At 36.6% G+C, this 14051-nt stretch overlaps 2 protein-coding genes and 1 non-coding gene across 3 annotated transcripts; all 3 read right to left on the minus strand.

The window, feature by feature from the left end:
* Positions 1-3212: 3212 nt before the first annotated feature.
* On the minus strand, positions 3213-5256 carry LOC131661754 (serine/threonine-protein kinase STY13-like). Its single transcript, XM_058931365.1, has 6 exons — positions 4671-5256; positions 4438-4559; positions 4114-4310; positions 3846-4020; positions 3624-3758; positions 3213-3543 (listed from the first exon to the last, which is right to left on the minus strand). The coding sequence occupies exons 1-6, from the start codon at positions 4936-4938 to the stop codon at positions 3337-3339; spliced, it is 1104 nt and encodes a 367-aa protein (XP_058787348.1). The 5' UTR covers positions 4939-5256; the 3' UTR covers positions 3213-3336.
* TRNAT-AGU (transfer RNA threonine (anticodon AGU)) lies at positions 5175-5248 on the minus strand. The gene has a single exon. It is a non-coding gene; the product is annotated as a tRNA-Thr (tRNA).
* A 6137-nt stretch (positions 5257-11393) lies between the features above and the next one.
* On the minus strand, positions 11394-13750 carry LOC131661755 (polygalacturonase 1 beta-like protein 3). Its single transcript, XM_058931366.1, has 2 exons — positions 13600-13750; positions 11394-13508 (listed from the first exon to the last, which is right to left on the minus strand). Exons 1-2 carry the CDS (start codon positions 13645-13647, stop codon positions 11649-11651), a joined length of 1908 nt encoding a protein of 635 aa, XP_058787349.1. The 5' UTR covers positions 13648-13750; the 3' UTR covers positions 11394-11648.
* Between the last annotated feature and the right edge of the window lie 301 nt (positions 13751-14051).

Genomic DNA, 14051 nt, shown 5'->3' on the forward strand with positions numbered 1-14051 from the left:
AGGGGTGAACACCTCTTGAATACCTTGATCTTTTGAATCATAACATTTTAATCAAACCAAAAGGTTAAGTGACAAGGGGTGAACACCTTTTGAATACCTTGATCTTTTGAATCAAAAACTTTAATCAAACCAAGAGATTAAGTGACAAGGGGTGAACACCTCTTGAATACCTTGATCTTTTGAATCAAAACAAATTAATTAACAAGGACAACAAGTGACAATGGGGCTCGCTCCTGTTCAATACCTTGGGTAAAGACGCGCTAGGTGAACACCTATGCTCAGTCCTTTGCTAAATGTCCCTTTAAAACATAACTTCAATCTCATTCAACCTTTTTTGCCTTATGGCTTTTAAAAATCTTTTCATAAACGAGACTCTTAATCAATTTTCAATACGAACATACTTCCACATGTGAAGATCGAACATCTTCCACTCGAATGCGATGATGGCCAAAATCATGTCTTATCTTGATTTAGTCATCCATTCTTGTAGTGATATCATATCCATGTGCGCGTAGTATCTCCATTTGAAAGCGATCGAGTACCTCTCGCTAAAATCAATTAACAAACTTTCGTGGTTCTTCGCCCGAACTACGATTGCTCTGACTTTCCCATTGCACTAGGGAATACGTAGGCACAAGATACAAACGTCTTGGCGAGCATAATAATAAAAAATCATTTCTTTTTCTTCATAATAATAAAAAATCTTTTCTTTTTCTTCACAATAATAAAAACCCTAAAAACCTTTTCTTTTATCTTTTCTCGATCAATAAGCAAAAGAACACAAACATTATACTAACGCTCAAACATGAAACTAACTAAATGGGTCCCATCGAGTACGATGGAGGTGAGGGGTGCTAATACCTTCCCCTTGCTTAACCGACTCCCGAACCCTAATTTGGTTGCGATGACCATCTTATCCTTCTCTTTTTATTCGTGGGTTTTATCGATATTTTCCCTTTCCTTCTTGGAATAAATAAAGTTCGGTGGCGACTCTGTTGTACTTCGAGCGCGCGAAAGCGCGTCGAGTCACATTTTTACCGCTACACTATGTTCATCTTCCTCCACAAGAACGTACTAAACTCACGGCACAATCTGTTGAATGTGCTTTTCTTGGATATTCATCTCATCAAAAAGGATTTCTATGCTATGATCCTAATCTTCGTCGAATCCGGGTCTCTAGAAATGTCATCTTCCTTGAAAAAAAATATTTTTTTGCAACACATCATGATCCTCCTTCTACATTTTCTGTTCTCCCATTGTTTTCTAACTCTTCTGCAGGTCTGCCACCTTCTAAGCCCCTTTTGACCTATCAAAGACGACGTGTTGTCACCCAAAATCAGCCAGCTGACTCCGACAGGTCCCTTCAAGATAATTCCCTGACTGCTGATCCAATACAGGAGCCAGAACCAGATCCCGTACGACACAGTACGCGCATTCGTAAGCCCCCGGAAAAGTATGGTTTCTCTACTCCTTTATCCTTGGCAGCAACTTTATCTTGTGTTCCTATTCCTTCTTCTTATAAACAGGCAATGGAACATAGTTGTTGGCAGACAGCTATTGAAAATGAGCTTCTAGCCTTGGAGGAAAATCAGACATGGGATACAGTACCATGTCCTCCAGCAGTTAAACCTTTAGGCAGTAAATTTGTGTTTTCTATAAAGTTGCGTTCAGATGGATCAATCGATCGTTACAAGGCTCGTCTAGTAGTACTTGGAAATAAGCAAGAATATGGGTTAGACTATGACGAGACTTTTGCTCCGGTCGCCAAGATGACTAGCGTCCGTACTATTCTTGCTCTTGCAGCATCGAAATCTTGGCCACTACATCAAATGGATGTGAAAAATGCATTTCTACATGGTGATCTTAAGGAAGAAGTTTACATCAAACTTCCCAATGGTATGCCCACTTCTTTAAATACTGTTTGCAAACTAAAACGATCGTTATATGGTCTAAAACAGGCACCAAGAGTATGGTTTGAAAAGTTCCGATCTACTCTACTTGGTTTTTCATTCATTCAAAGCCAATATGATCCATCACTTTTCCTACAAAGGACTCCTAAAGGCATTGTGGTGCTCCTGGTTTATGTGGATGATATTGTGGTAACTGGCTCCGATCAAGATGGTATCTCTAAAATCAAGCACATGTTGCATTCATCTTTTCACATGAAGGAATTGGGTCGTCTTACTTGCTTCTTAGGTTTAGAGTTGCATTATCAACCTGAAGGGATTTTTTTAAATCAACAAAAGTATATTAAAGATCTAGTCCACCTTGCTGAACTCACAAGCGCAAACCCGGTTGACACCCCCATGGAAGTTAATGTTAAATATCGACGAGATGAAGGTGACCTTCTTAATGATCCAACTCTTTATCGAAAGCTGGTTGGTAGTCTTATCTATGCAACTATCACCCGTCCAGATATTTCTTTTGCTGTGCATACTGTTAGTAGGTTCATGCAAGCACCGCGACACTTCCATCTTGCAGCAGTGCATCGAATCATTAGATACCTCCTTGGAACCTCAAAACGTGGTTTATTTTTTCCTATTGATTCGACACTCCAACTTCAAGCATATAGTGACGCTGATTGGGCAGGGTGCCCAGACACTAGAAAGTCTACTACCGGTTGGTGTATGTTTCTAGGAAACGCTCCTATTTCTTGGAAGTGTAAGAAGCAAGATTCTGTTTCAAAGTCATCCACTGAAGCAGAATACCGTGCAATGTCCGCTGCTTGTTCTGAAATAATATGGTTGCGCGGTCTTCTTACCGAACTTGGATTCTCTCAAGCACAACCAACTTCATTATACGCTGACAACACAAGTGCAATACAGATTGCAGCAAATCCAGTTTACCACGAGCGAACGAAGCACATCGAGGTTGATTGTCACTCTATCCGAGAAGCCTATGATCGTAGAGTCATCACTCTACCTCATGTTTCCACAGCTGTTCAAACAGCTGACATCTTCACTAAATCATTGGCACGGCAGCGACACAATTTTTTAGTTAGCAAATTAATGCTAGTTGATTCACCAGCATCAATTTGAGGGGGGATGTCAGTAGGCTTAATATTTAGATATCTAACTGATATTTGAGGGGGGATGTCAGCCCCTTAACTTGTAATTTAAAGTGTATTTATATGAGAATTCTCCAAGAGAGAAGACACAGTTTATCAGAATATCTCTGAGTTTTGACAGTTACATTACAAGTTACAAGGCTACTTCAGCAAGAAGAAACTTAGAAAACAAGAGGTATGGATTTACAATTCAACTGACATGTTCCAACGAGTATAGTTCTCCCCAAAGATACACATATTGATTCCTTAATGGTTTATTTTACTATGGATCAAGGCCCTCGGCGCTTACCGAAGCAGAGACAACCATGTTGCTGATCAAAAGGGATCATACCTCCACCTTTGGATGTGTCAATAGCCTCCAACATGGCAACTACCTCATCCATTTCAGGTCGCTTATCAGGATTCGCATCCCAGCATCTCTTCATTACATTTGCTAAAGAACTTGGACAGCATTTTGGTATTTCAGGTCTAACATTCTGAAAGTTCAATAAAAACTAGTATATTAATACCATGGATTCATTATGAGAGACAATCGAAATCAGAAGAATATATATACCTGGCGAACAACGGCTGATGTAATCTCTGAGAAACTGAGGTCAGGATATGGCATGTCACAACAATATATTTCCCATAAACAGATGCCAAAACTATATACATCACATTTCCTGTTATAAGGGTTTCCATTTAAAACCTGTAAACCACCATCATCATCATCCATTTGTCAAATTAGTCACAAGTAAATTAATTACTCAGTTTTCTAAGAAAACTGGCCACACACCTCAGGAGCCATGTAACCAAGTGTTCCCGTCTCCCCGGTCATGTCATTAGGATTCAATGCTTCAATACGCGCAACTCCGAAATCAGCAATTTTAACAGTTCGTGTCTTATCCAACAGCATGTTCTCTGTCTTTACATCTCTATGGACAATCTTCTGAGAGTGAAGATAATTCAGCCTGCAAACCCAAGTGAGTTCATTCTATTTAAACAGCAGTCGAAACATATTACAAGTCTGTCTTTGTTCTCGACAAGTACAAAAAGAAAAATACCCTCTAGCCATATCGAGTGCTAGTTGAACGACGATCTTGAAAGCTAACTTCCTCCTCCTATTCTTTATTAAGAAAGATTTGAGTGCACCTCCTGGAAGATACTCTACAACCACGCAACAGATATTGCTCGGCATGCTAATTACACCATTCTCAGTTTGTAGCTGCAATTCAGATGACCCTATTGTTGCCCCTATAAACTAAACACAGAGAAAGAAAATTGTTATAATCGCCATTATAGACCGATGAATAACCATTTCCTAAAAGCAAAACTATCACTTGATAATCTAAACAAGAGAGAGTTGAAGGTGAAGAAAGAAAATGTACCTTTGTGACATTAGGGTGATCGAGTTTATGCCAAACAACGACTTCATGCGTGAACGCAGACCTGAGTGCAGCAATTTCAGCTTCTGTCCTGTGCCCTTCTTCACCCCAGTCCAGCATTTTAACTGCACATCAAGTCAATAAGCACAAATTGATCATAGCAAGAACAGTAATAAATGTTTGAAAATAAACATGCACTTTAACTTGTATGAGATGAAATTGATCCCTAAAGTTACCAGCAACATCTTGAGCATCATAAACACCACGATGAACGGTACCGAAAGTACCACGAGCTATAACACTCTTGATGATGAGGTTAGAAGGATCAATTTCCCACTCTTGTCTTTGATTCTTGTTGAAGACAGCACCATCATCAGTTCCAGAGTTTGAGTCATCATTATGAGCTGTAGGCAATGCTTTATTGAAGTGTCTCTCAAGTTGTTCATCTATGTTCTTGAGATCAATTTGATCAGCTCTCATAAATCCATCATTCTTTTCATTCATTTTTTTCTCTCTCTTTCCACACTCTATCTTGTGTGTGTATTTGTGAGTATGATTAATGGTGGAGCGTTAAAACCGGTAAGAATGAGAGTATGGTGGTGGCTGTTTGAGGTGTCGTTTTCCATCATGCCGGAACACCGCCACGGCCCCCCTCTAATAATCTATGTCGGCACATGGAGTTGTACGTGAACACACATGCATTGTTTTGTGAATAAAATTCAGAAAGAAACAAAAAAATGTGCTCTCATTGAGAGTTGAACTCAAGACCTCCCGCTTACTAAACGGGTGCTCTAACCAACTGAGCTATGAGAGCTCTGTTGACTCTATTCTTGAATGCTTAAAAATCCATACTTTATTGTTATGAAGGATGCGGCCAAAACTTGTGCGTCTTCTTCTTCTTCAAGGACCATAGAGGTTTTGTTCATCTTCAATTTGTTGTGGTGCTATGCTACCTCATGCTAAAATGTTGAATTTCTTAGTTTGTCTTCTGGAAATTTTTAGGGGTAAATTGAACAATTTCATACACAATGAAGAGTTTAAAATAATATATTTGTTTTTCATTTATTTTAAAACTGTTTATTTTTAGTTCGGATTTAGAGACTAATCTTAATATTTGTTTTTCATATAAATAGTAAGGTATTTTTTTAATTGTAATAAATTAGTTTATATAAATTATTGTAAAACATGAGTCATAAAATGTAGAGTTTATTTCTTCCCCGCTGGGACGGGGGAATGGAGGAAAAAGTTTTTCGATAACACTTTAGGACAGAAATTGAGAAAGTACCCTCCGCCCTGTATATTCTCCGACTTCGAACATATTATTTAACTTTTATATTTTATATATTATATAAGAGTTTAAAGGTAGTGCACTGACAGTGTAAATAAATTTTACACATACATCCAATCAAAATCCTTACACTTGCCATGTCATATTAATTTTTTTAATTAAAATTATGTTTTACTTAGATACATGGTTGTGATTGGTTGACAGTGTAAAAATATTTTACACTGTCAGTGTATATCCCTTTTTCTCAGTATATATATATATATATATATATATATATATATATATATATATATATATATATATATATATATATATATATATATATATAATTTCACATATGTTATATTGATGTATTAGAAAATGAAGAATCATTCGGGGATCATTTTATTTGTATGTTTTATTGTATAATGTAATGTTTCACTACCCAAATATTCAATTTTAGAAAAGTGCACCCAATATATTATATATACACAACGTCTTCTCCTTTTCTTTTCTCAATTATCTCTGTCTCCTCCATTCATCCTCTCCTATGTTCTCATCATCATAACAACCACTCTCCTTTGTTCATTGTGATTATGGTAATTACTCTTATAATTCATTTTACTTCCATTAGTAACATTTTTTCATTCAATTAATAAATTAATAGTTATAGATTTGCAATACTCAAACATAATCAACCACTTGTGGTGGACGACAACAGTACTGTGGTAGTAAATTAGCGGAAACATGATATCAACAAGTTCTGTTAATACTTATTACTTTTTTACATAAAAAATATTAGCAACAAGTGCTTTTGTTTTTTATTTGTTATTGATGTAAGATGTATTTTTTATTTTTTAAAAAAGAAATATGTAAAATATATGTGTGTTTTATATAAAAAAAAAAAACAAAAATACTAGTGTCATAGTTTTGATTAAAAAAGTGTATAAATTTTTTAAAAATTTGATTTTCGTGGATCTCCATGGGAATCTGTGAGGATGAGGATGGGAAAAAAATATTCTCATGTGATGGGGATTTGGGATAAGGAATAAATTTGGAGGCAGAAAAAATAGTTTTACACTGTCATCCAATAGAAAACAAGCAGTCTGCCATGTCATTAAAAAAATTAAAATAAAAAATGATATAATTAGATACATAGTTGTGATTGATTAATAGTGTAAAATTATTTTACATGTCAGCGCATCACTCATTTTCTCTAAAACGTATGTTTTGTCATATTGTTTTTAAAATTTAAGTCATAATAAACAGTTATTTTTGTATTAGTTCACGGCGAATTATTTTTACATCTAATTTTCTCATTTATGAGACATTTTATCTTAGTATATAGCCAATGACTTAATTTACTAATCCCAAAAAAAAAACTTTATCCTGCCTCTCTATGTTTTATTAACATTCTTTCCCTTATAGTCTTCTCAAAATTTTGAACAATTGTCTTTTAGACTAATCAATTTTAATCTTTCTTTAAAAGTCATGGGTTAAACTATAGAGGTTTGGCCCTATGTATGCAATAGAAAATTTTCTTCCATCGTATAAGTCATGGAGAGATAAAAAGAGTAAAACTCAAATTACTCCCAGGGAATAACTAAATTTTTACGGTTTTTTTTACTTGTATGTTTGATTATTGTTCTGGATTGCTCTTAGGCTAAAAAAGTCCATAAAGCCCTATTCATACCATTCATGTGGAGTTTATCATTCTTACTTTTCTACTTGTCCATGCGTACAGATTTACCTACCGGTCACATTGGGGGAAGGGAGTGAGAGAAGAGTGGTGATTATTTGTTCTTTTATGGTTTCATGTGATTATTCGGTCATTCCTAGAAACCTTAGACGTCGTAGAGTCTCCTGTGCACTTTAAGTTGAAGTATCACGATGACTCTGCTAGACCATTTGTGATTAAAGTTGGCCTTCTTGAAACTCGTTGGATGTAAGAAGTGATAATATAGAAGTCTATATTTGTTGCAACTCTTGGGAAAGAGGTCGGAGAGGAAAGTCGTGGAGCGAGCATAACTGACTTCGACGCCCACAATGAATGGCATCCATTGGATGACGAGTTAGTGCCATCGATCAGGATCAAAGATAAAAATCTAAGTGTGGTCCCATATGGAGACTTTGGGACCATTCATTTAGACAACAACCCTTTGAGATATGTAAGGATAGGAGTCGGCCTACCTACTGGAGTCAAAGAAAGATTGGTACACTATTTGAAAGCTAATGTCGACCTCTTTTCCAATTCTCCTCATGAGATTTTAGGGATAGATCCTAGCGTGACATGCCACTAGTTGAACATAAATGCCAACGCTCGGTACATATCGCAAAGGCGAAGGCAACAAACTACTAAGAAGGGGGAAGCAACAACAAAAACCGTCCAAAGGCTGTTAAATGCAAATTTCATATTTGAGTTAAAGTATACCGAGTGGTTTTCCAATATGTTGTTGGTCAAGAAATCCTCTGGGAAGTGGAGAATTTGTATTGACTACATCGACCTAAACAAGACATGCCCTAAATGTTGAACTTGATAATTCACACACCATAGGGGGTGAATTGTGTGGTTTGAAAAAACAAGGCTTTGATAGATTTTAGTAGGAAAGGCTCACAAACCCCCTTTTACAAGAAAATGATGGTTGAACTTCAACCAAAAATTTTAAGACGACGGATATGGGCGTCTGCGTCTTTTCGTTAATATAATATTGAGAGTGAAGTGGTCAATCTTCCTTCCCAATGATGGACTGAAGCGTATAGTCTCCTTTCCATGAACGTTTAATGTTAAGAAGATTTGTACGACCAACATATTTCTCGAGTCTTCTGAAGAGTCCAACAATACAATATGAGGCTGAATCCAAAGAAATGCACCTTCGGCGTGAGAGCAAGAAAGTTCTTGGGCTTTTATCTGACAGAGAGAGGGATTGGATCAACCCAGACAAATGTGAAGCAATTATGCAAATGAATGCACTCGCCACAAGGAAATAAGTGATGAAACTACACAACATTAGTTTCGAAGTCGGTGCAACATGCCCTCCCTTTTGACAAGTTATTGAAGAAAGAAGTCTGGTCCAAATGCACACTCGAGTTCCAGTAAGTGTTCACCTCGTTAAAACTAGCCATGTCCATTCCACTCGACCTATCACTGGCCATGACAGGAGAACCTATGTTCCTCTACTTAGCTGTCTTTGAAGAGGCAGTTAGTGACGTCCTTGTTAGGGAATAGAACGACCAACAAAGCCCAATTTATTTCATCTCAAAGGCCTTGGTATGAACAGAAAAACGATGTTAAAATATAGATAAGGCGACCTTTGCGTTAGTGACAACATCAACGAAAGTATGACCTTACTTTTTGGCCCACACCTTAATTGTCTGGATGAACCTTCTACTGAAATAAATCTTCCATTGACCAGATATAGCCAGAAGATTTACAAAGTGTTTCGTCAAGATGTTAGAGTTTGATGTCTCTTATGAAACCAAGAAGGCTCTAAAAGCTCAACAATTTGCAAGCTTTATAGCTGATATGACTAAGGGTTTGATTGAAGTGGATGCAAAGATTCAGAGATTAGAAGAAGATGTTATTAAAATGTTGCAACGTCCTTAATTACTCGTTTATAACAACATGTAAGGTTAAATTTTTGTTTCAATATCTATGTAATTTGGACTATCTATGTTAAATTTATGTTAAGCTTCTCTGGTTTTTAGGTTTTGTTTCTAGAAATCATTATTTAGGATATGTACTTCTGAAACCTACCAATGGGTAAATTCAGAAATGCATCTCCGAAAACAACCTTAAAAATAAAATGTGGTGCGTTTGGAGATACATCTCTGAATTCAAGGAGTAAAACTGGAAATTCGCTATAGACCCCTAAGAAAATTAAGGGGTTTAAAAAGAAATTCCCTTTCTGATGACTTAATAATTTCTGATGTTTGTCATTAGTCTAAAAAAAACACTTGCATAGAAACGAGCTAGGTGTAACTGAGAACGACACACTGAAGATGTATATATCTCTCAATGTACACTTTCTCTAACTTTAGTTTTGAAAAAAAATTAAAAATAATTTTTAGTGGAGAAATGTATATTCAGTTTGTCAACAATCATTTTTGCAACCAACCTGATCTTGTACTCTTGTTTTCAAAAACTTCATCACATGTATATTAAGGCTTAAATGTCTTCATCTATATATTGCATCTTCGACGGTGCTTTGCAGAGTCAGGTTAAATGTCTGATCTGATTACGAATCTAACATGATGGATAAGTATGTTTAAGAAGGTTTATGTTTTTTTTAATTGCAAGTGCAAATCAAGCCAAGTATGTTTTTGAACTAGTTATTGATAATTGAATACAAGCATTATCACGATTGGTGTTGTTATAGAATTAATTGTACAAAACTACCTCTTATGTTGAATTCAACAAAAATGAATCTATTAATTTCAACTACCAACTTTTATTTGTATACAAATTGATTGAAACATGTTACAATTGTCTTGAAGTTAATAAATATAAAGTACGTGATATTTACCTATTTAGTTATCAATAAATGAGTTGTCCTACGTAAAACTAGAAGCATCAGCAAATAGATTTAGAAATTGTCAAAGCCTTAATGCCTTCCTGAATGATAGTCCTGATGATGACTGATAAAATACATACATTATAATCTTCAATGTATTTAAAATTTTAAGTTGTTTATTATTATAGATCCTATAATGGCACTTAGTTTAAGTTTGTTACAACTAACTCTACTTCTAGTTAGTAACTAGAAGCCAGTATACATATAGGAGGACTGGAGGAGTACTAGATGCAAAGGCAGATTTTACATGATAATATATTTCTTATTTTTTTCTTCATATCTTCTCCATTATCTTTAGAATAATGCACTTCCAATGTATCTGTTAACATGTCTCGTTTGGAGATTCCATTTTCCAAAGATGTAGACACTGACCATAGTTCACCTAAGATGCAAATGAAGCACTACAATCTCAAATGATAACTCTCTTTCAGATAATCCAATCTTAATGCACATGCAAATGGATTAAAAACTCTCATATAATAGAAAAAATATTAAGAATTCTCTATTGAGAATTTCAACTACTATTGTACTCTCACAACAATCACCCATAAATTTTTTGTATAACAAGAACCAAAAACTTATGTAATCTTAATTTATTTTTTCTTAAAATAACCCAAGGAGCTATCATACTAAAGTGTAAAAAAGGGTTAAAGAGGCTTTCAATAAGTGATGGTTCTTTTATTTGCCTCATTTAGCCATGCTTCTGTCATACTCATACCACCAAGTGTAGAGTAGCCTACAGTCTATATACCCCACTAACAAACATATCATAAACCATGTGGATCATGGCTTCGAGCTATTTCTTCGGTTGCAATTAAAGCTGCTGCAACGTTTGCAATTTGCATGCAGTTTATGCTCTCACTTTACAATCACTCCACCTAGCACATGCTCCACACTTCATCACCTTCTCCCTCACCAAAGCGTGCAGTAACAATCACAATCACCACCATTCCATCACATCACAGAAACCCATGATATTCTTCTCTGTTCTCTAACGCTATCCCACTATGTCTTGCCTCTATTGGGTAACCTCTCTAACAACATTCTACTAGCTTCATTCAAGATTCCCATGCTAGATTCTCTTCTTTTCAAATTATTAAATTTAAATTAAAAAAGGGAGTAACCAAAATGAGAATATTCAATTTCACACAAATGCAAAAGAAATTTAAAATAATAATATTTTAAAGCCATAAGCTATATCATTGAGTCACGCCTAGTCTGAGATTCAAACCACTCTAGAACACGACACAAGGTAGAATCATAAGAATTCCAAAAACAAAACAAAAAAACAACAACAACATCGTGGTTACACATGATACTATGAAATCCTTGTATTCTTATACTAACTGAAAAAACCGAAGAAAATATTTCCTTCTTCAACTAGCAATGGTCCACGTCATATCATTCTCGAAAATCCAATGGCAAACCTCAATTTTTCCAGGTTCCGACCCCAAAGCTATGAAAGCACCATGCTCTGGGCCCCATGATGACGTGTCAATATGACAGATGGCAACACCATGATTAATCTTTAACTTAGTTTCCAAGTCAAGAATTTCAGCTTCATAAACTCTCACTTTGGGGACAGAGTGACAATAATACAATAAGTAAGGGTACAGAGTTTGATGACATGAAACCGATTTAGTCACTTTTCCACCGTTGATTCCGTAGACTTTTCCAATCATCACACTGTTTTTTGACCCATTCACATTCTCAGTTGTTTTCACAACCACATTGGGACCCAATACAGAAACCGCAAAATCAACCATAGCCTCAGCGGATCCAACGCACCGTTTTGTCTCACCCACGCTAGGAGCCCTCTCGCACTCTCCAAGCGCGTTTTTAATCACGCGCGCTGTCGCTGAACCCTCCCGCGCGTGGAAGGTTTTCTTTATATCCTCCAACATCAAGGATGAAAATGGTAATTTCGAAGAAATAGATAGGGGTAAAAACGACCTTTCAGGCATTTTATCTCTAATATCTGGCATGACCATTACATTTCCTTCTTTCAACATTGACTCTCTGAAAAATTTACCCCTCTCAACGAACTTATTCACGGTTTTGCCACTGGATGTAGTGAAATTGTTGTAGCTAGAAAACGACACGCCGTTTTTGTTGTAGCCTTTGAACGCGCGTCCCAATCCGTAAATTTTGAATCCAATCGCGGTTTTACCAGTGGCACCTTTTCCATATTCAGTGAAAGTGTCGTTTCCTTCGTTAAACGATTGCCCGTAGTTCGTGAATGAGGCGGCGCCGGATTTAGATTTTGAACCGTAGCTTTGAAATGAATCATCGCCGACGTTGGCGCGATTCCGGTAACTGACGAATGTATCGGAGCCTGAAATAGAACCGGCGCCGTAGGTTTTGAAAGTGCTCCGGGGATTATTACCGTTGAAACTGTACGATGTGAAAGAATCATTGGCGGATCCAGTTCCGAGTTCACCGTAACCGGTGAAAGATGATTGAAGAATGTTGGAACTCACAGCGTAATTGGTGAAATCGCTGTTGCCGCTGCGGACGCGTTTGCCGTAGCTGTTGAATGATTCTGATCCGGAATTTGTTTCGTTGCCGTAGCTTGCGAAGGAGAGTTTGTGGTTGCTAGCAGAGGAGTCGTAGGTGGTGAAACCTAGGTTTGGATCATTGACGAGTTTATCGTAGCTTTTGAATTCGCCGGTGCCGGAAGATGAACCGGAACTGTAGCTGGTGAAGTTTGTGTTAGCTACATTGCCGTTTTCTGCGTAGCTGTTGAATTGTCCGCTATGGCGAGTTGAGGTTGTGCTGTATTTTTTGAACGAATCGTTGTTTGTGTTTAACCCGTTTGAATAGTTTTTGAACGAGTCGACTCCACCGAGTCGAGACGAACCATAAGTTGCGAATTTTTTGTTTGAGTAGAGTGCGAAGTTGGCATCATTCTTGGTGGTGGATTTTTTGGATTGGTAATATTGGCTTGGGTGGTCGAAGGAGCAGAATAAGTATGGTGTGGAGCAGAGGGAATTATGGAAATTTGCAGATAAGGGCTCTTGTTTGAGTAGATTTACTAAATTGGCGTAGTGTTGTGGTGTGAGAGGGGAAGCTTTAGAGAGAAAGAAATTAGGGATTGGATTTGGAAGTTTGTTAGAGATTTTTGTGTTCCAGTAACGAATGAGTGAGGCTTTGGGACTGAAAGGGTTTGTCTTTTGTTTGAAAGAATATTCTTGTGTTTCAGTGATTCCTTCGTTGCCAATGGTTACTACAGAACCCTGCATTCATACAAAATTAGTAAGACATAATTTACATATAAGAAAATAACAAGTAAATATACTATACGACTATTATGCATTTGTTTCTTACATGGAAAAAAGAGAGTGAGAAGAGCAAGAAGATGAAGTGAATTTTCATTTTTGTGATGGTGAGTTAGTAGTGGGTGTGAGAATGATATATAAGAAAAAGCACATATATAGGACATTTGGGGGACAATAAATTTATGGTCTCCCCAAACATATAGTTTACTTTTCTCTGCAAAAGCATTGCATCCATGAGTAGGAAACTAAAGTAAGAACCTTCCTTTTCTTTATGTTTTTTCTTTATTCTTTTTACTTTTTGTGCATTATATATGTAAGTATGGGTATGTTTGGTGTGATAATACTGATGCACTTAAAAAATACTCAACATGGTGCTCATTAGAGAGTGAAATGTGGCAGGACAGTTGCCTCGGTTTTGTTAAGAAAAAATGAGGTGAATATGGGGGTGGTGCTAGCTAGTTAGACATTGATTAGTGGTCAACAAATGCTTCTAATAAAGTT

Source organism: Vicia villosa, linkage group LG3 (genome assembly GCF_029867415.1).
Source record: "Vicia villosa cultivar HV-30 ecotype Madison, WI linkage group LG3, Vvil1.0, whole genome shotgun sequence".
Taxonomy (NCBI): domain Eukaryota; kingdom Viridiplantae; phylum Streptophyta; class Magnoliopsida; order Fabales; family Fabaceae; genus Vicia; species Vicia villosa.

Coding starts and splice junctions, on each gene's coding strand:
- LOC131661754 (XM_058931365.1), bottom strand. CDS start 4,938: ATGAATGAAAAGAATGATGGATTTATGAGAGCTGATCAAATTGATCTC. Junction 4,560..4,670: donor TGATGCTCAAGATGTTGCTG/GTAACTTTAGGG, acceptor CTTGATGTGCAG/TTAAAATGCTGGACTGGGGT. Junction 4,311..4,437: donor ATCACCCTAATGTCACAAAG/GTACATTTTCTT, acceptor CTCTGTGTTTAG/TTTATAGGGGCAACAATAGG.
- LOC131661755 (XM_058931366.1), bottom strand. CDS start 13,647: ATGAAAATTCACTTCATCTTCTTGCTCTTCTCACTCTCTTTTTTCCAT. Junction 13,509..13,599: donor TCTCACTCTCTTTTTTCCAT/GTAAGAAACAAA, acceptor GTATGAATGCAG/GGTTCTGTAGTAACCATTGG.